The sequence below is a fragment of the Stylophora pistillata genome, chromosome 12 (assembly GCF_964205215.1).
Source record: "Stylophora pistillata chromosome 12, jaStyPist1.2, whole genome shotgun sequence".
Lineage (NCBI taxonomy): Eukaryota > Metazoa > Cnidaria > Anthozoa > Scleractinia > Pocilloporidae > Stylophora > Stylophora pistillata.
In genome coordinates this window covers 26,653,008-26,678,100 of record NC_142530.1, presented here as the reverse complement: position 1 = coordinate 26,678,100, position 25,093 = coordinate 26,653,008, and the positions used below count along the sequence as shown (strand labels likewise).

Here is a 25,093-nt window from a genome sequence, read left to right as displayed (position 1 = left end):
TATATAAAGTAAAATTATTTTACTGGCTCTCTCTGTTGCTTGATATGTTATTTGTAGACATATTAATTTCGTTAATAGATGCACAAATATTACAGTCCCAGCACAGGGTGGATTTTAACTCTCTTCCAGCTTAAGAGAGACAAACAGGAACAAATCCTTTCATAGTCACTGTGGAATAATGAGTCTCTAATTTGTGGTTTAAAATGTTGTATGTGCTGCTATTTTGGTTATCATGTATTAACCCATGGAACTAATAGTCAAGGGTAGTCCAGTTGTCAGAACAATAACAGTCAAGAAAAATACTGAATGTAAAACTACCTTTATTTTAAAATTCTCACCCATGGAGTGAATAAAAATTCAACAAAAACTAAAGCCAAATAATTTACCTTAAATATTTACATTTCTCAGTGAACACTAATTCCATTACATGGAAAAATAGCACAAATACTTTTGATTTAAGATAAATTATTATTATCTATCTGATGCTCAAGCTGACAATGTTGTCTTCTTAGGAACAGATATTTGTGTATATGTCAGCAACTTAACACGGTTACTCTTATGAGTAAACACAAAGTAATTTCTCTTCACTCAAATGCTGGGAACTTTGACGAGTGAGGTTCCAGTATATCAGCTAAGAAGTAAACTGTGCCAGCCATCCCTGGAAAAACAGATTATTAACTCCAAAATGAATAAGAAATGTTATTAAAAACTAATTGGATTTTTGATTTCCCAAATTACGTACCTTTCAAGGTCTAAAATGGAAGGTCAATTGGTCTGGTACTAATCTTCCGTCATCAAAAGTAGACAGTATACACTTCTCATTAATTTACTTAATTCTGCTTTGTCAAACCAAGATTCATAGAGAATCCAATCCATGCCTCCAAGACTATTATATTCTAAGGGCAATTACCATGAATGGATAAATACCTTACTGTCCAGTTGTTCTCCAGTCCCACCACATCACATGTAAGTACATTTATGAAGGGTGCAGAGGAACAAACCTAGCAGCAATAATCTATCTGAATGATACATGTAGATGCAACTCATGTTAACCTACCCTCAAACAATGAGTAAGGGCGGTCTGGAGTGCGACAACCATGTTCACCATAATCAAAACACCATTCTGCAAACTAAAACAAAAGTATTAACAGTAATTAAAACAATTTTTGCCTTGTACAAGTTATGTGGCCAGGTCACTGTGGGTCAAACCTGAATAACAGTGTTTGCATGCAGTTGAAATTTTTTTGTCAATTGAAACTGGCCTTAGAGAACACTATACCAGCCCTATAGAGTCCTTGTTGATGGTGAACTGGTCTTCAAAAATCACAAGCTTTACCAGCATTCCTGCCTGTTCTTTTATAATAAATTTGTACCTCACACCAATCAGTAGTGTTCAAAGCTGCAACCTACCTTCAGGGCGTGGTGGAGGTACCTAGAATCTCCAGTCTGCTTGTATAAACACAAAAAAGCATAAGCATTCCCTGCTACACCATGGCATATGCCATAGCCTTTCTTTAGTAAACCTCGCCTCCAAATTACATCTCCACACTTAACAGCTGCACTCAAGTACTTGTCTTTTCCAAAGACCTGTTGGTAATAATTTGCACCCTCAAGTGTAGCAAGATAGTTTCAATAACTTGATATAATTAGGTTAAAAAAAAAACAAAAACAAACAGTTGAGGTCAATTGAGATGAATTTACCTGGTATGCTTTGACCATAAGGTGGACTGCCCCAGGAGCTCCATGGCACCAGTGGATAAGCTTATCAGTGTCATTCTCAAGAGAGGAGGGAAAGTTACCAGATGAAAACTGCTCTGACATAAGAAACTCAACACAGCTCTCGATGTTTCCCAAGTTAGATTTTACTGAATGGGTTGACAAAGTCTTGCAATTCGTAAAAAGATCAATATCCAAATTAATTTTTGAATATTTTTTATCTTAACATCAATTCTTAGTTTCGTGTTATAAAGATTATGGGCAGATTGTGCTACATAACCATACCCAATATAAGCATTGTTAAAAAGAAAAAAGTTATATACCTTTAGAAAAAAGAAAAAAAAACAGCTGTCATTTCACTTTTGATATGTCCCTCCCTCCCTGGAATGCCTCTACAATGGCACTTTCCTCTGTTTCCAAGCTGGCCATTGTAGAGAGAATTAAGTTGATTAAATGGATTTCAGGAAAAAATTATGAGATCACCATCATAGCAACAATAGTGTAATTCTAGGAGGCAAAGTCATGCTCACTTGCAGTAACATGAACAGGATTCCAACAATACCATGTGCTGCACCAACATAATGTTTGTCGTGCCATGTGTACATTAAGGGTGATCTGCTCCTCTCATGCTTTGCAAGCCTTTCACCAGAATCTAAAATAGCTTGACAGACCTACAATGTCATGACAATTCATTAGAATATACTTTTTTCTCAAAATTATGGATATTACTAACACTCTATTTCATTTATTCATGACTTTACTAAAATGAGGTTGTCAAGCAGAGTGGTTGAGGGGCCTGACTTTTACTTTGATTGGTTAGTCTAGTATCCTACATTGCTAGATTTTTTCCTTTCCCTAAGTTCAACTCTTTTGCCCAACTCTGTAAAAAGGTGGCTGATTGGGTTACATGGCAGTTCACTACAAATTCATATTCATCACTTTTGGAGTATTTAATTGTCTAATTGTTTTCCTTGGCCCTAAAAAGCCCTATCTGTGAGTGTGGCCAATAAGGCTTACAGTTGTACTTCAAAAAAAGGTAAATTACATACTTTAAAGTTTTAAAGTTGACAAAAGTTCAGTCGACTCTTACAACAAAATGAGCAGGTAAATATAGATACAATGAGTGCAGACAATATTCAATCGATCTGCCTAGCCTAACAGAAGAATACTATTGATGAGAGTCCATGTGAAGTGAAAAGATGTTTAGTAATTACTCTGACTAGTGCAATTTGTGACAGTTATTTCAGTCTTATAACCCATTCAAATAATTTTGAGGCTTCAGTGTCCAGAAACTTCTAAGATACGCCAGTTGTCTATTATTAAGGCATTAATCAGATACGATGAATAAATGAAGTTCATATATTTTGAACTGCGGTTATAGATACGTATGATGCACGATCCTCGCAGTAGAGAGCCCTACTTATGCAATTAATCTTAGATACGTGTAGTTCATGTATCTCCTCTACAATGATATCATTTCTAGGATCACAAAAAAAACTGAGAAGTTTATAAACTAATCACCTGGTTAATTGTACTGGCACTAATTTTCTCTTCTCCCAAGTGCTTTTGCACAAACAGCAATGAAAATAAGTACCCTGCTCGACCATAAAGCACCTCATCAGGAAGAGAATGATCTCTGCACACATTATCTGACAGACTTAATAGCTTGGAGAAACATTTCTCACTCTTGTCTTTCAGACCCATCTTTGAATAAAGAACAGTCAGCATAGAGAGGACACCTAATTAGATAGAAATCAAATAGAAAATAATCTTTTCCCCCTGGTTGCTTAATATAGATCATTACTAATAATTAATTATCAGTATTACTTCACATCAACAAGATTGAATTTAATTTACCACTATTTAAAGTGAACCCACCATCTCTCTTCTCCCCTGACCCCTCTATCCCTCATCCTAGTGGATTGGGGACAGGAGGGACCCTGGGAAGGAGGTTATTTTTCTGCACTCACAGTGGTACCTAATCCAATTTGGTCAGGGATGAGTTTGACTAATGGTCGTGGGTCGTGGGTACAAGTCGTGGGTGTGGGTGTGGGTGTGGGTAAAAGTCGTGGGTGTAGTTAATACTTAATAATAAAAATAACCATTTAAAATATTAAATATAATAATACATAAATTTTATACAACACTGTCATTCATTAATTTAACTGTTCTTTCTTCTAGTTATTTTATTTTGTTTATTCAATTTACCCTACTTTACGTCTATTTTTATCTGTTATCTCACTGTCAATGAAATTAGTTTCAGTTTCGTGACGGGAAGAGAGATAAATCTTGTAATTACATTAAATTAGTTTCACAACATGATAATTCCGGATCTGTCACCAGCGCGATTGCTGACGAGCGTCCATTGGTCGGCTACTCTGGGATTTGATTTTTCCCTTTTTCTGCTTTCAAGGGTAGTTGTCAAGAGAAATCCACAGGACATTCTTTTGTTCTCTTGCGGTTTTCAAACCCCAGACGATAAAACTTTCCCGAGGTAATTTACTTAGGGAAAAATTGGTCACACTTGCAAATTTGAGTTTCCCTAGGGAAACTGTCAACAAGTCAAGTTTCCCTAGGACAAAACCCTGTAGTGTGACCACAGCTAATATCGTGTTTACGATTCTCCACTGTCGAGTTACCAGTCTGGCAGAGGTTATGTGTGTGCCTTTTGAGTCAGTCGACTTGTGCACAATCAGTTTTCCTTTGTGTAGACAGTATGTAATTACCAGATTTATCTATCATTCTTTTGTCATTGATGTTGTCAGACGAGATCTTGGAATTTCTGTTCCTTGGCCCCTGACTTTAGCTGCAAATATAGAATTCACGAGCGCTGTCGCAATTTTAACGTTATAGTACTTCTACTATATGAAATCATTTTTGGTACAATTGTACAAAGCAACTTGGGTGTCTCGTTAACACAGACCTCGAAAACGCAGAACTCAGACCGCAGACCGCACAGCTTGAAAAAAGTGTACACAGTGTGTAATTGCAAGATTTATCTCTCTTCCCTTTGTTATCAAACGAGATCTCGGAATGCGTCGCAAAACTGAAACTAATTTCATTGACAGTGAGATAACAGATAAAAATAGATGTAAAGTAGGGTAAATTGAATAAACAAAATAAAATAACTAGAAGAAAGAACAGTTAAATTAATGAATGACAGGGTTGTATAAAATTTATGTACTATTATATTTAATATTTTAAATGGTTATTTTTATTATTAAGTATTAACCACACCCACGACTTTTACCCACACCCACACCCACGACCCACGACCCACGACTTGTACCCACGACCCACGACCATTAGTCAAACTCATCAGGGATAACTTTGAGTGATAACAGAGGTAATTATGGTCAGTGATACATGGTGCACTTGACTCTACTACTAATGATCAGAGCTGAAACTGACTTCACAACCTATGGTAAATCTAACCACAAACTGTCAGAATTCAAAATCATTTTGTTAGGAGTTTGATTGCACAGAAATAAATGAGGTTTAAATCGACTTCTAAATGAACAGATCAAATATTCTTTCCATTGATAGATCTCACCTGAATCTCCACAAATAAATGTCACCCTCTTCCCTCTTAGACTATGCTGGCTATGTTCAAGGATTTTCAAAGCATTCTTTAGACATTCCTGCTTTCCACTATCCTCTTCCTTGAAAAGAGTGTTTGACAAATGCATGTAAAGAAGGGCCATACCTACAAAAAGAAAACAGAAACTGATAATGGAACTTTTTCTCTTTATCACATATCTGTACGTACATTTTGCCAACAAGTAGTTATGAATTTTTTACAGTCATATGCATAATTCCTCAAGGAGTTATACGCGTTAACTGTTATCCTACTTTCACATGTACAAAATATATATATCTTATTAACCAAGCGCGAGGGCCGTACTGGGAGAATATCGGCCCGAGGTCTTGACAGTACGGACCTCGCTGCCCTCGGTCCGTACAAAAAAGACCGAGGGCCGATATTCTTCCAGTACAGTCCCGAGCAAGCTTGGTTAATAAGAGATTTATTATACGACTGAAGTTCAAAGGGACACAAGTGCGGTATCATTCGGGACCATTCGGGACAGTGCCCGGTCCAATACTTAGAGAATATTGACCGGCAGTAGAGCATTTTGATTGGTTGATTTTAGTTATTGGCCCTCTGACTGCCCGAGTCGTGTAATAAATTTAATATTTTGCATTGCAATGTAATACTTTAACTCACCTGCAGCACCTGTGTAGACAGAACAATCACGATCATCTTTGCTGCGCTCAAAACCTTCCTCACATTTTTTCAACAGTTTTCGAGCTTCACCTCTTATCCTTGAGTAAAAAGGCTCACTAATCTACTGACAAGAAAAGATTAGTTCAAGCAAGAAAAGGAAAGAGTTCCATATAGCCCCATACATTAATTATGCATTCATTTCATAAAGACTAAATATAAAGGTTTCTTTGCAACACTCTATGCATAATTAATGTTGGGGGTTGAAGCGTATCCAACGAGGGAAAAGGTTTCAATATCTTTACAACTCACGAGCACATGGCATTACTTGACAACCTCACAACAAACGTAGGGGGAGACTGGAACCAATACTACTCAGTCTCTACAAATACACCACATCTCCCCCTTTCTTGGACCGAGCTACCACGGAAATAACAACGAAGAAATGGGTCCGAGAACATAGTTCAAACAGTCCATGTAAAAACTCCAACATTAACTAGAAATGTCTGATGACAACAGTTAAATGTACGGAAGTCCCAGCGTTACTTCAGATAGACTCTATTAGTCTATCTGGAGCTCTTCGCCCCCTGGAAGATCGGCGAAACTGGGTGGGGGCCGCTTCCACGAACTGGGGAGGGGCCGTCGCTGGTGCCTCCGCAGTTACTGCCGGTGTTACGTCCTGCTTTTGATCCTGAGCTGAATCTGTTTCAGCTGATACACCTTCTTGGGTATCAGGTGGTACCTGGGGTTGTCCGGAAATATCCGACCTGACCGGAATAGCCCATGGAACCTCCAAGAACTTCAACATCCTCAATCCTGACTGGGACCTTAATAGCGGGGGTTGAGATCTCTGAGCCCTGTATTTTAGCCTGGGACGATTCATTTACGCCGAGAATAGCACCGAGGAATTCATCTTCAGTTCCCTCTGGATCCTGATCTGTGTGGCGGACGTGCTGATTTTCTACCCCTTTTCTGTAAGAAGGCCCCGTGCTACGACATTCCGATTGTAAGTGACCCATTTTATGACATTTATAACACTCTGCGGTTTTGTATCTACAATGCTCCTGTGTGTGATTCGTTAGACCGCAACGATTACACCTTTTCGGTTTTGTTCCGCCTCGGGCGTTTGCACCGCGATGTCCACTTGGTCTTGCCCCGAGACTGCGTGACAGAAAATTGTCACGCTGGACTTTGTTGACACGCTCGTCGGATTCTTCTCCGTGTGAACCTCCAAGATTACGAACGTCCTTGTGTGCAGCTTCTTGTGCAATAGCAGTGTCCACCGCCTCTTGGAACGTAAAGTTTCGCGATAAAAGTTTCTGCTTGATTTGTTCCGAGTGCAATCCACAAATAAATCGATCGCGTAAACTTTCATTCAGTTGCTCATTTGTGAATTCGCACGTCCCTGCGAGTTTTTTTTAAGTTCGCATATACTCAGAGATTGACTGACTTGGTTTTTGACAAGCTGAGTGGAACCGATATCTTTCTGCTACCGTCAAACGCGTAGGCCTAAAATGTCCACGAAGGAGTGTCGCCAGCTAATCGAATGTTTTCGTGTTGGGGGCATCCGGGAACGCTAAATCTTTCAATACTCTGTACGAAGTGCTCCCAATCGACGTCAGTAAGATCGCCCTACGTTTGGCTGCGTTATCCTCATCATCATTGATGTCATAAGCCGTGAAGTACTCTTGAAGACGCTCCAAATAACTCTCGATGTCTTCGGTTTCAGCGTCGAACTCGTTGAAAGGAGGTCTGCCTGCCATTCTCCCGACACTTTCTTCAGTGAAATGTAGTCGTTTGGACTTCTCGAACGTATTTCCGAATAGCTCTACGCTGGACAGAGTTGCCTTTAAAGCCCACGCATGGGTTTTGGGAATCCTCGTCGCCACTGAAGCTTATTCAACGAGGGAAAAGGTTTCAATATCTTTACAACTCACAAGCACATGGCATTATTTGACAACCTCACAACAAACGTAGGGGGAGACTGGAACCAATACTACTCAGTCTCTACTAATACACCACAGGGGTTTTATGGAACTCTTGCCCATTATAATCGCCAACCTTTTTGGTACATTTGTAGCACAGTAGTTAATGCTGACTTTCACAATGGGAATTTTACTATTTCTTCGGAACTCTTTTTTTTTTTTTGGTAAGCCAATATTCCATGTCATATTTACCTACCTTGCCATCAGAACGCTGCAAAATTGTCTTTCCGTCATAATCCTCAAATGTGTTCGCAAAATACCTCCTCTCTGAGCTCGACATCCCTTGTTTTGATGGAAATCTACCAGGCGTTGCTTGAAAAAAAAAAAGCAGATAGAGTGGATGATAGTATTTAGTCGGGTCACCGCTGACAAGTTGTAAAACGCGGGCTAACTTGTGTCAAATTACTATCAAAGATCACCGGAAAGAAAATAAATATTTGCCTGAATGTGGTCGAGTGACGGGTTTTGTGTTAGAAAATTTTTCTTTTCGAGTGATATTATCCTGATTGCAAAGGTACGTAGTGACTGAAATGGAAAAATTCTAGATTCCATACGCTCAGTCAAGGTAGAGAAGATTTTGCTGGCTGTGTTTCTGTGGCGACAATCCTCAAATTGAAGATTTTTATCTTACTTAACATCACATCTGTTACAGATCGAAGACATATCTTGTTATGCATTTATGTGCAGTAAGAGATGAGTTTTAAACGTATCTGAAAGAATGGTTTGCTTTGCCTGAGTAACCTAAAGTGAATGAAAGCGTTACATTTGTAACGATTCAGTGTCCTTTCATCTCTAGTTAATTTTGCGGCTCAAAATGTGTCATGGGTCTTAGAATGTTATTATTCGATTAAGCTTACAAAAATGGGGTTTGTCGACCACTGACGAATGTGTTATACACAATGCAATTTTGTACAGTTGATTTTTCAACTATTTCGTATTTACTTTTAACATGTGGTAACATCTGATCTCCTCCATCAGTAATCATTACTTATATTATAATGTAAGATCAGATTGTCTTTTCAAACTTTTTATCTTGATTACAGACCAGACTTTATTTTAACTGCAATAAAACCTTTAAGGGTAACTTTTTCCTAGTAAGATTCTGTAATAGCAATCACAGACATTTGCAGAAAAAACATTTAATGTGACATTCAATGTTTACTTTGTTTTTCCTGTGCGTATTTTCACAGGTCATGTGATTACCCAGTGAGTGACAAAGGGGAATTAAGCTCTGGGTCAATTCTCAAAGAACATTGCACTTGCATAATGCTCCTACTTCAATTTATAATTCCCTGGAACAGTAGATAATGGCCTCTGCAGGTGATAGCAAGGATCCAACAGATATCAATGGTGTTTTGGAAAATTTGGGAAGCTTAATTGGTGAATTGGATGCATGTGTCACAGAAACTGGCGGAAAGGTTAGTACTAGTTCAAAGCCTTACTTCATTCTGTCCAAGATTCCTTGTGGTCAGTCATATCCTCAGTGGTCTTTTAGGTTTAACTAGATGTTAGCCAGGAAAGTTATATGATACTCAGTATGTGTTACCGATAGCTCCTCAAGTGGAATAAATCCAGACCTAGTGGGTCAATACTACTTAATAAATATATCATGATCTCACATGTATTTGATTTGAATTTTGTCTTACATTTGCTCAGTGGTGAAATAAAGGATACTCTTTTGCTCCTTATTGTCATGAGTTAAACTATTTTTTTTTTTAAATTGTAGGCTGTTACCAGTGAAGTGGAAGACAATCAAAATTGTAAGTGTTGGACGTTTCACTAGAAATGTGCTTGATCATAGATGTCCTAGTAAGTTAAAAAAAATGTGATTCTGTTTTCTTCATTACAGTTGATGTACATTTGGAGTCCTTGCTAGCTGACACAGATGAGTTTGATGATGATGATGAGTATCAGTGTCTTATTCCTCATCAAAGATCATCTTCACACAGAACAACGACCAGTATCATCAATCAAACTCATAACAAGAGCCCAATGGAAAGAGCAGTCAGTTCAACTCGTACTTTCCCCCAACAATCACTTAATTCAAACTCTGGCTCTATAAACAGGACACAGGAAAACCAGTACTCCACTCCACCAAATAGGAGTAGTCATAAGGGTGCTTCCAAAGAGGTTGCCCTTAGTGTAGAGTTGCATGGAAGTTTCAAACGAGTCGATGAAAGTTCAGTTACTGCTTCAGCTCAGAAGAATGCCACACCCAATCACAATGCAGCTCCCCATGTCAAAGCGCAGCCTAATCATTATGTTGGGCCCAGTGAACTTGGTTTTAATAGACACAATCCTGCAAAGTCTGGTGCTACGACAAACGGAATAATGCCCTGCAGTCAGCAACACACAAAACAAGAAAAACATAAAATGCAGGTGACTAGTTTGAAATTATAGTCATTATATCAAGTTGCATTTGTTTTTTAATTTCATTGTCATTTTTTCTCAAGACTCTTTCCCCTTTTATTCTTCATTCTTGACTAAATGGAGTGTTATCCATATCAGGTAAAACCAGATAAAATATGTTATTTAGAATTTACATCCTTTAACTGCTTAGAATCCTTGGCAACAGATAATGTGGTACAGGCAGTATATAGCTGAATGTAGGAGTTGTTTTTTTTATTTAAAAGGTCAGTGCAGTGTGATCCCAAATATTTTATCCATCCACCTACTTTTCTCTCCTTTTATTGATCCAATCATTGTTGGAGGTAGACTTGCTCACAAGTCGCGCTTCTGAGTGCGTAGCACGACAGTAAGCGCAAAGTGCAAGCGAGCGAAAGTGCGACTTGTTTCCCTTGCAGAGTTTCACATCAAGGGACGTCATTTTGGTGCAAACTTCTGCAAGCGCTGCCTGTCAAACTGTTAACATACTTTTTGCACCTTGCAAAATTGTTCAATGGTTTGGTAATAGAGGAGGAAACTACACCAACTAAAACTTTTATTCGGGTTGCTGTACCGGAAAACATTTGAAGAAAATCCAGAGTTACGGAGAAAGTTGTTTTCAGGGAAACAGAAGACCAAAACTTGTCAAAGTCTGGAGCTTCTTCTAGGAGATGTTTTTCCGCGAGACAACGAATTGGGAACTATTAAATTTGCCGAAACTGCTCGCAATGCAACGAAACGCAGACAAAGAAAAATTTTCAAGTTAGGGCTAACTTTTCTGGACCAAAAGGAAGTCTAGGAAGCAATTTGCAAAGCTCTGTCAGGGTAAAGCGCTTAACAAAAGCTGAAAGAGCTGAGGTACCCGAACAAGGTGTGATTAGGCAAGGAGCTTCAACAAAGAGAAAAGCTTTATTTGCAAGTGAATCAGATTTAGCTTTGTCAACTGGAGAAGAAGTGACTAGTGCTGACCCAGATCTAAAACCTCTTCTCGAGACAAGAGATGCCTGTACGCAGACAGAGCCTTAACTCGCAAATACTGAAGAAAAGAGCTCAACAGTGACGTATTAAAGTAAATTTCTCGCCTTTGAAATTTTCACGACTATGTAGTTTGGCTGGATCTCGCATTATTAGCTAATCAAAGTGATTTGAAACTGTGAAGAGTAATATGCCTATTTTAAGAAAACACAACAAACTATAAAAATTAAAAATGGCAAAATATACATAAACAAACAGCGAAGCTAAACACTCGAAGCAAATTTTACCCAGACAGGTTTCATGTTTCAAGATCTTGCACGCATGATCTGTTTGATTGAGGTGCGGTTTGATAAGGCTGCTTCTGATTGGATAAAATTACAGGAGGAAAATTCCTCCTGTAAATTTGGCACACTGCAAGGGTTAAAAGTCGTTCATGCGAGTCCTACCACACCAGAACAGAAAACCAAGCGAACAACTTTGAGAAAGTCTTATGTTGGAGGATGCCTGAAATGGGGTTCTGTGGCCTTGTTTTAGGAATTTACCAGCCATGATGGTTATATTCTACTTATGGACTGGTTATGCATATGAATACCCCAGTTACCCACTCTCCACTTATCCAGTTAAGTTAATTAGCAGCAAGTTTTCCATGTTTTTATTTTATTACAGCATGTAACAGTGGTAGTTTTTGATGAGGATGGCAATCCTGTTGGATTGGAAGTTTCATCCTCCATGAAGGCTCGTGAAGCCTGTTACAGGTTAACAATGTTAAACAAAGTTGAGGATGATCCTCAATGGGTGCTGACAGAATATCTGACGGACCTAGGCATTGGTAAGTTACATCAAGTCTGCTCGTGTTAATTCTCTCCCAAGTATGATTTAAAAAATTACTGAAATGAATAATAATGGTGAATAATTTATTATAAATACCTATGCCAAAATTAATGTTGGTCAATAGATAGATTAATAAAAAATTTCTAAAAACAATTCTTGTAATATCAGAGTCATCCCTCTGGTGCCTTTTTATGATGACCAGTAACAAGTTCTGAGGAGTGGGTTGTTTCAGATATCACTGGTCAGATTTACCAACACAGTGTTTGGCCATTTTATTGCTAGCTATCAAATGTCTTGCAGGTCCCAATGAATTCAATATAGTTAAAGCTGATAATTTTTGAGCCTTGCTGAACTCTATGTTTTTTTTTCTCTGTTATCCAGAGCGAACCTTAGAGGATCATGAAAATTTGATGTCCATATTGAAAACATGGGCACCAAGTTCAAACAACAAGTTGATGTTTAGAAAAGACCCTAGAAAGTACCATTTCTTCGCACACACAACTGTAAGTTGACTTCTATTTAATATAACCACATATAGGATTATTACTAGAAAAAAATCAAAACGTTTTATTACACTAAGCCCCCAAGCTCTCACCACCTTATACAAAAACTGTCAATTAGAAATGGAACTTATGTTCAACTATTTACAGAATTATTTTCCATCACATTTGTTGGACTCTGAGAGTTCAGACAAAGCAGTCACAGAGAAAGCACAGAAGGCAAAGACAATCTTACAACAGGTAGATACTGTTCTGTATTTCTTGTACACAAATATTATTCCAGACTGCACCGTTGCATTGAGTAGACAGTTTCAAACTTCTGTTGCAGTAGTAATTTGATTTATTTTCAGTTTTAAGTGTATCAAATACTTTTTTTTTTGCATATTACCAATACCTCCAGTGATTTTTCAGTTGCTTGTATATATATTGTACTGGGCCCAGTTGTTCAAAGGCCGATTAGCTCTAACCCAGGGTTAAATTTTAATCCAGGTTTCTAAATTTCTCTAATCAAAAGCCATTTTGGGATAATTTTTCCTAGTTTTTTTAGGACATTCCATCATCAAATTGTAGACAAATGAAATTAAGCTGAATTTTCTTTCAGAGCTTTCAGATCTGAAATCAAATTTCACACTAACCCTGGGTTATCTTAACACAGCTTTGAACAACCCGGTCCTGGTGTGTACCTGTATCCATTTAGCTAACTAACTTCTTATTATGTAGGGTGACGTGTAATCTTTAAATGAGTGAAATAAAAAAATGGTAGAAAAATTGAGCAGAGGGCAACCTGACCATTATTGTAAATGATCTGTGATAATCAGTAAATATGAACCAATGAATCATCAGGTAAAGATAAAAATCATACAACTTGAACAGGTCAAGGCTGAATTGATTTAAGGTTGTTTACTTAGTAGTGAGTAAAACTAGCACAAATATTGGGCTACAGTACACATAAACTATAGTGCTTTATCCAGATAAAACAAATGTGAAGAAACCCACTCTTGGATTCCTTTTTGTTTTCCCATAGAAACTCTTCAGTACCTGTACCAGAGTTCCAGAAATAGAGGGGATTTTACATTGCAAGGATTTTGGAAAGAAGTCATGGAGCAAGAAATTCTTCTTCCTGAGAGGATCAGGGCTTTATTCTTCCAGTAAAGGAAAGTCAAAGGTATCACTCACATATTGAAAGCATTGCCTGTTTAAACTTTAATATAATATCTCAACTCATCATTTGAAAAATCATTGTTCAATATCTTGGTAGAAAGTCTTCTCCCAGCAAACCCCAAAATTAATGAAGGGATGTTCTTTGAAAAACTTTACAATTCTTCCCTTTTTACTTTTCATGAGACCATGCTTTTTATTTTTGTGGATTATTTGTTTTTCAACCAGTAGTCAGAATTATTAAAGCTGTATTTTAAGTAATTATAAATGTAAAGATTAAGTTTTTTTCATTTTATTAATTTGTTGACGATAAACTTGGTGTGGCTGAAATTTTCTGCAAAATGTATCAGAAGTCTGTATTTTTTTTGGAAAATTGTCCATTCCAAACTGGGTTAGCAAAAACTCTTGGGAATATTTTCAGATTTTTTTTGTTACCTGTTTGCCACAACTTGTTTTTGCATATTCTACCGCAACCTACTATTTTTTCCATTTCTTCTTTCAGGCCTCTAAAGATTTGGAATGCTATGTTCAATTTGATGGAGCAAACTTGTACAACATTATAAATCCTAAAAAGTCTCATAAAGCGCCAGCAGAGTTCTGTTTTTGTATTGTGGTATGTATGATTAATTAACATCATTAAATCTCTGTGAGATAAGTTACCTTAATGAAGGGCTTTAGTGGCTCCAAGCAACGAAACCAAACAAGAAATAGTACAGTGCTGTAGGACTTACCCTCCCCACCCCCTAGCCATGCTCTGTAAACTTTTCCTTTGTTGCACTTTCCTGCCAGCCGCACAGAGCCCGAGAGTTGAAGGAGCTGAAGTGTCTTTCCACTGATGATGAGAAAACAATGATGAGTTGGATGATGGCTGTCAGAATAGCTAAGGTTGGTAACATTATTTTGTTACAAATGTTGCGTGCAAATTATTAGTTGTGTTTGTACTTTGACCCAATGTAGCCCGTAGTAACGATCCGTTTAAACTCAATTTCTAAACTATGACGCTCCTTTTTTGTCATATGATGAAAGATGGCGTCAACACTTAACTAAGATCAATTTCAAAGTCGTTGACAAAGCAGGCAGAGGACGAAAAGAAACATAATCATGTCAACGATTTCGATATCGAGGGACAAGTTATTCGCACTGCAAACTTCATTTTCAAGAGCAGTGGAGCTATATGACAAGACTAGTCTGGCTGATTCTCTCTTTCTCACTGATCTGGACGGTGTACGATAAACTGTGTTCCATGGAAGGCTGAAATGTCACACGACATCGGCGGCGCTTATTTGGTTGACACATTGAAATTGAAGTTATTGCATGGGTCATCGGTCTCGTTGGGATGAGTTAAACAGATTATTAGCAGATGAACAACATTTTTTGAGCAACATGAGAAATTCTTCCTTTGGGGAAAAACACGCGAGATGATTACTTAGCCGTGAATTGAGGCCGGATATCTTTCTGCTTGGTGGCTACAGGTCGGTTTTACACTCATAAGGTGAACCACACGTGTTTCTTTTTTTTTTCTTTAAAGAAATTTGTGCATAGAAATCTTGATTGTCTGCCAATAACACGTACAGCTATTTTCAGTGCTACACGGCAAACAAATCTTGGAAGCTACTGAGTTTTCTTTTGTGTACAAAGTTTGATGCCTGTACTCTAAGACATAACTTTGACCGAATTTGTTTTATTATTGGAGGATGTCATCTCATTCTAAAAGAAGTGAGCAGCAGTTCTATTTTAGGCGATTTCATTGTATTACCCTCTGTGTGAGAATAAAAGTTTTAAACGGTTCAAATATCACCAAACAGGCTCTCAGAGAGCAGTGTGATACGACAGTGCTGGTTGATCGTTGAACTGGGTCGAAAGTGTCCGAAACTGAATTGGGAATTGAACATAATTTGTTTTAAGAAGCGAAATTGATCATGTTTGTAACACATGCACAGAGGTATTAAAGCGATAGAATTTTCTTTTTTTTTTTCAATTGAGCTGCGATCTCTTAGAGACAAAAGACTTAATCACAACAAAATATAATGTCTTCAATCGGACTTGAGCTTCCCTTAATTACCAAGAATATTTCCTTGAGTCTGAAGATCCGTGATGTGTATCCTTGAAGTATTGTTTTTATCAAATGAAGGTGCTGTGAACTAAGCTTCAGTTTGAGAAATATTAGAGCACTATTAGCATATTTTGTTTTTAGATAAGTTTAGCATCACTCTTGCAACACTCAAATTGCGGTCATGTAAATAAAGCAATAGACCAATACTTGGTCCGACTGTTACGGAAGCGGAAACTCTTGTGGCTGCGCCAGGTTATTTTGCATGTCTCCTTTTAAGTTCACTGAAGCGTTGTTTTGTCTAAATAAAGAGAAGGGACAGAAATAAAGTCGATTTTATCCTTTTATGGTGAAAATGGTACTTTTCGCTCATTTATAGGCGTAGTTGCCTTTTTTTCTCCTCAATACTTTGCTACAAGGGTTAGTAGAGGGAACTAATTGTAATGGCGCCGGCTTCAGCTGTCACACTCACGGCCAGTTGGAGTTCAAAATTAATCTAATTAGGCTGAGTAAAACTTTCTCAATGTTGTCGGACGAGATAAAAGACTTTTGTAGCCTGAGCTGAGCTTCCTCATGAGTGACGTAAGACATATAATGCTATCTAGGGCGTTACGTGTTACATTTCAGTCGCCACTGTTGGAGAGACTCCATGGCAGCACAATAAACAGGAACTGGAATGTTTGTCAAGATTTGGTTGTCTTTACTTATTTTCTTTTTTTTTTTTCTTTTCCTTTTTTGCCTCCCGTGTAATGTCGCTCTCTAGCAAACCTGGAGAGACACCGATTCTTCTTTAAGGCGAAATGTGGTCCGTATTTTGCTCTCGTCGAAATAAGACATTAAAAATTCTGTCTGGCCGCTTTGTTATTTAGACACGTTTATGGCCGCTCTGTTATTTAGACACGTTTATGTGGGAGTCTCTCCTCCCACCTCGCCGCAGGAAGAATCTTGTTCGGTCACGTTATTCGGCTTTCGAGGATGATTATTAGAACTTCCTTTCTTCTCCAAACAAACAAATGGCACTGTTTTATTGATTACTGAGTGTGCGGGAAACCACTAACGTCCTTATTGAAGGTTACTGCTGCGGCGCGCAATCGGTCAGTTTACTTGCTGTCGGTGCCTCGTGAAGTTCTGTCCATTTCCCGCATGAAAATGTGAGTGGAATGATGATAAGGTGACCTCTCATTGAACTTTCCATCTATTTTCATCACGCGACGTCATATAGGTTTACTTGCCGACTTTCCGTGTTAAACAGACCTCTTATAATTCTCTGTACCTCAAGTCGATCCACTCACAATTTGTATACCAGTGTAGTCTGTGTTGGCATACTCATTACATTCGAGTGTTTGGTGAAGTTGTGTACAAGCACTATGGAAGTTGCCGATCACAGTCGAAGAAGCTTTCGGCTAAAGGTAGCAATGGATTTTAGTGATTTTAAAAGATAACACAGCTCTTCTGTTACTCTGTTCTCTGTTTTGGTGATTATTACTCTGAAAGCTTAATGTGTGTAGGATATAGGCTCTATAAGAGAGGGGAATCTCGGAGGAACTTTAAATACAGTTTTCTTTCTAGCCATGATGTCAGTTTTATGCGAAGCCTGTTCGAGGCGTTTAGTTCATTATTCCACAGGGTCGTGCCTTTTCGACTTTACTATCGGTTCTGTCTTAAAGTTTCGTAGCTCTTTCTCTCTCGTGCAAAACGTCGCAGGCCAGCCCTGTTTATCTGCTCGTAGCTGTCTTCAGAGACTAGGCGGGCAAACCTCTGAAAGTAAGGATGACTACTCCCTAACATGTAGATAAATTAAACTGCAGGTTTCAGTGGATAAGTAAGGTACTGTAACCTGCTTATGGGACATCTTTTGATGTTGCCGTTACTTTCTACGGCGATAGCTTCGTTCTCTTGTAGTTCTTTGTTTTCAGTAAAATTCACAAATCTGAGTTTAAAAAGGCGTGTTTCGATTTGCACAGACTTAAGGTACAAGTAGACGGCGCCATCAAAACGTTTATAATGTTTATTAGTCAGTGTTCACCACGTGTGTGTCGTAGTTTTCATTTACAGTTGTCTGTTAGAGAGAAGTTATGAAAACAGATTTAATTCTACACTCCTTAATCCGGTCATTATCCTATCGTGCCTGTTGTTAGTGTTTCCTTATCTGTCGCGAGACAGCTTTGCTCGCTGGTCACCCTCCTACGTCAGGAGTATGACGTATGAACTCATTTACCCCTCGTTACTTCAAGATATTTATTGGACCCTCCAAACTCTTTCTCAACTTATCGTTTTTCCTCTTAAGATAAGAAACTGAGATATTTTCAGATAATTTTCTTGAGCTAAGAATTTCTGCATTATTTGGCAAGATCCACGATAATTGTCGTTCGAATGTCTTCAACATAGCTGATGACTGTCCCACTCCAAGAAAATCTCATTGTGCAGTTTTTAGTCTTTCTGTGTAGTTTTAGATGTTGGTGTTGTATGTTATTACAAGCAAGCAGTTATTGAAACTCCAGAATAGTGGTAGAATCAATTCAAGCATAACCTGAAACATGCAAATTATAAAAAAAGGAAAGAAAAGGACAGTGTATAAATATATATTATTGTTTGGAGGTTAATGGAGTGTAACAGATAGACATCAAAGGAAATTTACTAGACAGGCCCTAACACGAACTTCTACAATGATTTCTCTTAGTTTGGACCTCAACTCCGCCAAAATTACGACGACATGATACGAAAGTTTGCCAAGCTAACGAAGTACCGTGAACAGAGTTCGGAAAGTCAGGTAAGTTGTCTGTTTGTCAGAAGTATTTTGAAACGATCATAACTTTCCTTTACGACGTCTGCAAGACTAATTAAAAAAATCTGACTCTAGTTCAGCTTCCTTGTATTCGCTAAATGTACATTGCGCTTAACGTGTAAGGTCTTTTTTAAAACTCCAATTTGAGTTTAACACATTTTATTGTTTTGGAAATGGCCCAATGTCAAAGTAGTCTTTAATTAAGATGTAGTTCTTTTTAATAAGCAGCTTATTTGCCGCGGCTTTTAATCAGCGAACAAGCATTGTTATCTTCTCGGCTTTATGCAAGTACAGATTTAGCCTTAAGAAATTAAACAAGTAAAAGATGGGTTGACCACAGTCCCTAACTAACTATGGGTTGACGAATGTCTTAAATTACCAGTCCAGTATCAGAGAATATGATTCAGCCTGTCCGCATTGCTGCACATAGTAGTATTGATTACACGGTAAATATATGGCTTTTTCTTCAAGCTGCGGGTAGTAATTCCCTAAGGAGTTGCTGCAAAGATTGCAGTGTTTATTAATACATTATTGTGATACTTCAATAAAATTGCATTTCATACCATTCTAGTCATTGTAAACTCTTATTAAAGAGATCTCTGTGCTCAATTAGTCGGTAAAAGCTGTTAGAAATCGTAAACTGATATGGTTTCCATCCTTGGTCTTCCCTTCTCCATAGGGTAGCTAGTTAACGTTTTGGACAAGTGATTTTGTTGTCAAATGGCCTAGAAAGTCTTCGTTTACATTAGTAACTCTTGCAAGCACGCACACTGAACAGGCACCACACCTGAGATTAGTTTTTTGGACGCAATAAATGGCTAAAATTAGCCTTATTAAGAAGTAAATAGCTCAACAGAAACGTGAATTCTTATTCTAAATTAGCGCTCGCGAGTGATCTTCCTTCCAATAACAAATATTACAACAGTGGTGTTGACACGGACGATACTAATGAGATCAGTGTCTGGTTGCAAACCTTTAGATCAGGTGTTGTTTTCTTTCATGCGTAGTCTTTGACAACGCTTTTTGGAAATATTTATCCGTCTAATCCCATACTTTTCTCTAATAAAGCTGTAGCCCAAAAGGCAATGTATTGTTTTCGCTATTGTTTTGATTATTGAAAACTGTATGCATAATGAAGTATGAGGTTGAGCTGGGCTGTGCCGAAATCTTGCCGGGTTTTCTTTTTGCTCTGCCATTATTTAAAGCGTTTTAAACTTAAGCGAGTTTTAATCAAATAAAACGAAATCTGTAGTTAAGTAAAGAAAACAACGAAGACTATGCGGTGAAATTGATGTTTCTCACGCTAAAATGTATAAATATCTTCAATATATTGGAATTGAATAAGCTGGAGCAAGGTTTCATGTCATATCCCGCTTGTTTTGAAATGAAAATGACGTTATGTTTGAGGTATTTCCCTCCAAATATTGCCGCGGTGTTCACATATAATAGGCACTAAGCCCTAGAAATGTTGGAAAACTTTTCTTTTAGTATCTTTTGATGTCCTGTGCAGATAATACGGACAAAGACAGAAGGCTTTGTTTTGATCGCTCGTTGGCTTAAATTTCTTTCCGAAGAAAACTTGCGAGAACTGATAATTCGTTTTTCTCCCAGTCAGAGATATATAATTGTGCTATTCAAGGTAATTATTTGTGGTTTATTGATTAATTCCTTATGCCTAGTCTTTTCATTTTGATTTCTTATAATAGAACATACTTTTATTATCTAAATATATCAACAAAGTTGAAATGGTAAATTGGCCACCGTTACGATTATAAAGGCTGTCGTTTCGGCGTTAGCCCTTCGTTGGAGCGAATTGGAGAATCAATTCTCTAATTCGCTCCGACGAAGGGCTAACGCTCGAAACGTCAGCCTTTATAATCGTAACGGTGGCCAATTTACCATTTCAACTTTGTTGATGTATTCAAATTATTTCGTTACCCCCACCGACGCAGCCCCAAACAGTTTCTTTAGAAACTATCAGCCTTTATACTTTTATTATCGTTCTGTAGTTTAATTGTTGTACTCTAGGTATTCAAAGTACAGGATTTCATGAAATGATTAGATATTTTTCTTTCGATTTTCTTCTCGAGCGATCGCTCTTTGGTGACGGGAATGACTCGCTAGGAAAGTTTGAACCTTAAGTGAATGGAAAATCTCAGTTTTAATGTACTGAATGGAAATTACTTAAGAGAATTGAGTTACGGTTATTTTCTTGGCCAAGATACGTGTTTAAACCTTTGGTGTTTCTTTGGCCGAACGTTAGGGTTCTCCAGGTGTTTTTGTTTTGTTTTTTTTGTTTTGTTTTTTGTTAACTTTTGAAATGATCGACAATTACTAATAGCAGTGCAGTATCAGTTAAAGCTGACAACTTTGAGAAGCTGGGATCTGTTAAAACTTTCAAAGATTCTGAGATGGGGCGCAAACTTCCTCAAATCAAAACCTTTCTGGATTTGATGCGCCCTTTGCAGATGTTTACTAGCTATCAGAATTCCCAAGACGTTTTGTTTGGGAACCAGCGTGGACCGCAAGTGTCAGGGAACGAAAGGTTCGACAGGAAGACTGAGAAGTGAGACGTGCTTGACTGACTGTCGTATAACGCGGGTCATGATGGATAATGAGACAATCAAATCTGAAATTTTAAAAAAATTGTAATAAAAAAGGAAAACTGGTATAGCTAGATTTATTTTAAATTTTGATAAAAGTAAAGAATTTAAAGGCAGAAAAACTGGAGCTAACAACTAAGATATGATATACATGATACATGTAAGTCGTAATTCAAGTAACAAATGGTCTTCTATCACTAAGATACTGAGAAGTATTATTAGCAATATTCAATCGCCGAGATTGTCCAATCTCAAAAATTAATTGCGGAAGTAGATAAGGGCGGAAATTGTTACTCTGCCCCGGAACGACTAACATTAGAATGTAACCTCACCGTGACGAAACTTTTCCTTTAGAATTGAAACGTCTTGGATTTTTCGTAGGATATTTTCTGCCTGCGCAACCCGGGACTCTTTTAGAACAAATTTTGCTGTGTCCCCGAGGGAACAGATTTTAAGTACATGAGGTAACATCCTATTTCGGATTAGCAATTCCTGTGGCTAAGAATACTGAGAAAATAAGGAATTAATAAGCATCGTTTTGATTTGTAGGACGTTTCAAGCGAGAAGGAAGACGAAGGCATGAAAGAAACCACAAGAGAGGGACGAGTTCCAATGGATTTTACCGGTGAAAGAGGAAAAGTCATTACGGATTTAAACGAAATCCAACAACTGGCTAACATAAGAAACAACGCAGTACGTGTCAAATTTTATTCTTTGTCATTCGCAAATTTTTTCTTATTTTTCATGTTTTCTTTCGACTTAATGCGACTTATCGCAGTGATCTTTTGTTAAAAAAGAAACTGTGAATATAACGTGAAGCAATTTTGCCGGCCACTAAACTCTTCGTCGATTACAGAGGCCCAGAGACCCACTCTATCCAGACTGTAATATAAAGTTTTAACTGTTAATTTGTTTTTGTTTTTCACAGAAACTAAGTAAACGCATGTCATCTGAACATTTCATCCCAAACCACACCGTTACCTCCGGTATGTTTAGCATGAGTGTTGCTTTGTCTTATTGGTGCCGACATTTTTACTTTCGCTTATATTGTATTGGTCGTTTTTATCCAAAGCTTAACGACAAACAACTGGTTTTACACACTTTTATTGAAACTGACGAAGACTGAAGTTCTAGTTTTATGATCAGTTACATCTGATCGCAATCTTGATTATTAAAATGTTGAGTAGGATTGAATCTCTTCTTTTCAGGGCACCATTTTGTCAATGAACCATGGTTTCACGGGAGAATAACAAGAGAACACTCGCTGCACTTGCTTGTTGCTGCAGGAATAGACGACGGGTAAGGAATATTACAAGTAATACTCTTTGGAAGCCTTGTTGTCCTGGTACTGCCTCGTTGATCGCTCGGGGTGGGATGGGTGGGAAGGTGAGATCGCTACATGGACTGAAGCGGCTGCCAGAGGCGCCTGATAATAATGCTGACGTCCGATCTCAACCTTACGCGGATAGTGTTAAGCGCGACTGAATATATCCACATAGAAGTCTGCGCTATATAAATGTAAAATGTAAATGTAAATGTATCGGTCGGTAACCACGATAATTACGTATTCTTTAAAGTTGCGGGAATAACAATAATAATATTTAATACTTATAATGCGCTTTTTCTATAAAAATACTCAAAAGCGCATTAAAATATTAATTGTTAAACTCGATAAAATTACAATATTTACAGTTTAAAAATTTCCAGAGTAATTAGTAAAACATAGAATTTTTTAAAAATCTCAATATTAAATTAAATGAATAAATAATCTAACTAAAAGCCTTTTTAAATAAATATGTTTTAACAGAGCGTTTGAAGGAGTTGATTGATGTTTCCTGTCTTATTGGCAGAGGAAGACTGTTCCATAAGAAGGGGCAGCTATTGAAAACTCGCGATCTTCCATAGTCTTCTTCGTTCTTAGCCGAGGTCTTTCTAACAATATACCATTATTGTTACGGCGTAGTTGATAATGTGAGTCCGGCAAGACAGAGACTAGATCCTTAAGATAGCTGGGCGCAACATCGTGAAGTATCTTAAATGTGACAAGGAGAATCTTAAAATCTACACGCAAACGCACTGGTAACCAGTGGAGTTCTCTTAGAAAAGGAGTAATGTGAAAATAAACGAAAGAGTGAAAACAAATTGAAGCAGAATATTTGGAAAATCATTTCTCGATGAATTTATCTCGGTGACATTTGACATCTCAATTTTGCGTGTAAAATCCATTTTGGAAGTATTTTTCGCTGACTGAGACTTGAAATTTAAATTAATATACGCGCTCATTTCTAATGAGCACCTACATTAATTCTGAATATGATGACTTTGGTTGAAAGCCGACTTTAATTAGCCATTTTAGGCTATGGGTTAACAGTTTCAAATCCATACTTTGAGTGGACAAAGCAATGAGTGCCTCGTTATCTTTTTCAACTACAGGTTGTTCCTTGTGCGCGAAAGCAGCAGCGTTCCCGGCGTGTTTGTGTTAACGTTTTGCATGAACAGAAAAGTCTACCACTGTCAGCTTGTTGAGGTTTGTATTTGCTATAGTATAAAAACTGATTTTGATCGATATCTGTTACTAATAGTCCCTGTACACACTACAATAACCTATTGTGAGTGTGTCTGTACAGCCTCAACGGAAAAGAGCTTGCAGGATGTGAGAAAAGTTTTAAAACAGTCTTTTGTTTAAGCCGGTCAAAGCAACCAGGCTAGTAGTTAGTTGTCTTATTTTACTGCGGAGGAAACTTTTTTCATTATTTGAGCTGAAATTGTAACTTACTTCGTCGGTGAGTTGTGAAGAGGCCGCAGCGAAGCTTCGTAAATAGTCGAGTACATTGGATTTGAATTATTTAAACATGATCATCCAAACCAGCTGGCAATAGAACTCAAGTTTATTCTCTCTGTGATCTTACCTGTTATCGATCAATCTGGTGAAATATACAGACGTAATATTTTTAATTACGTCATGTGATGATTAAAACCTAATAGAGTTATAACTCGTCTTATTTCAGGACATCGGCCAGGGAAGCACAACGTTCTTTAGTCTTGGCAAGGGACCAGCATTTGAGACCTTGCGTCAACTGATTTACTTTTACCAACAGAAACCAATCAATGGCGTTACTCTGGCCCTGCGCACACCGTGCCCCAAATCAGGATAATGGGACAAACTGCGACCTGTTAGTTGTCCTGTGGTAGATCACGTGGTCTTTCAAAAACACGTTGGAAACACACTGTACTCTCTTCGAACTGTGACGTGTCACTTTCGACTTCAAGATTTCAGGATTTGACATGAATAGCCAAAGCGAAACAATGAAATCAATTCGATTGAACATAATGATTTTAATTAGCACTGTTTACTGCTGCTAAGCATGTAAATTGTAAACTGAGTACCACAGTCATCTACGTAAAGTATGGGGAATGTTTTCGCTTTTAATCGATTCAGTTTCTAATCGTTTCGCCCTCTTGTAGATTAAATAATAACCAAGCACGACAATTTCACATCCCTTTTCGGTTTTCTTATCTGTTACTACATTGATACCATTTTGACTCCTTCCACTTGATAGAGGAACAAACTTTTCTTCTTACGGTAGAAGTTACGCACGAAGAAATATAAAAAATTCGTTGACAAAAGATCTTTGAAATGTAAAAAATACGCAATTTACATCCTTTTAAATGAAACAAAATGACTGGATATGCATGGATGATATATTTAGTGAAACCTTTTAATTCAGATGCACCTCGCGAATATGACCATGGATATGAATGGATGATATATATAGTGAAACCTTTTAATTCAGATGCACCACGCGAAGATGAATGAAAGACTTGTAAATAGTTTTATCAAAGGTGATGATATAAAGAATTAAAATGTTCTCAGTCCTATTGA

The 25,093-nt window shown here is 37.7% G+C and overlaps 2 protein-coding genes across 6 annotated transcripts; one reads left to right on the top strand and one right to left on the bottom strand.

Moving 5' to 3' along the window:
* Positions 1 to 300: 300 nt before the first annotated feature.
* On the bottom strand, positions 301 to 14,635 carry LOC111340912 (lanC-like protein 2). Of its 5 annotated transcripts, none has more exons than XR_015994332.1 (10): positions 14,504 to 14,635; positions 8,120 to 8,235; positions 5,942 to 6,062; positions 5,270 to 5,422; positions 3,238 to 3,455; positions 2,247 to 2,387; positions 1,702 to 1,884; positions 1,411 to 1,587; positions 928 to 1,130; positions 301 to 658 (listed from the first exon to the last, which is right to left on the bottom strand). XR_015994332.1 is itself a non-coding variant. In XM_022947834.2 (10 exons), the coding sequence occupies exons 2-10, from the start codon at positions 8,201 to 8,203 to the stop codon at positions 585 to 587; spliced, it is 1,224 nt and encodes a 407-aa protein (XP_022803569.2). In that variant the 5' UTR covers positions 8,204 to 8,235; positions 14,504 to 14,634; the 3' UTR covers positions 301 to 584. The 5 variants fall into 5 exon arrangements, 4 of the variants coding, with proteins under 4 accessions (XP_022803569.2, XP_022803586.2, XP_088598211.1 ...); XM_022947834.2 differs by having other exon boundaries at positions 1,058 to 1,130; positions 14,504 to 14,634; XM_022947851.2 differs by having other exon boundaries at positions 1,058 to 1,130; positions 1,411 to 1,446; positions 14,504 to 14,634.
* LOC111340901 (growth factor receptor-bound protein 14) lies at positions 8,288 to 25,093 on the top strand. Its single transcript, XM_022947825.2, has 16 exons — positions 8,288 to 8,437; positions 9,114 to 9,341; positions 9,650 to 9,683; positions 9,773 to 10,302; positions 11,950 to 12,112; positions 12,496 to 12,617; positions 12,765 to 12,854; positions 13,639 to 13,779; positions 14,275 to 14,385; positions 14,562 to 14,657; positions 18,503 to 18,592; positions 21,760 to 21,903; positions 22,139 to 22,196; positions 22,419 to 22,509; positions 23,644 to 23,737; positions 24,219 to 25,093. The coding sequence occupies exons 2-16, from the start codon at positions 9,231 to 9,233 to the stop codon at positions 24,363 to 24,365; spliced, it is 2,022 nt and encodes a 673-aa protein (XP_022803560.2). The 5' UTR covers positions 8,288 to 8,437; positions 9,114 to 9,230; the 3' UTR covers positions 24,366 to 25,093.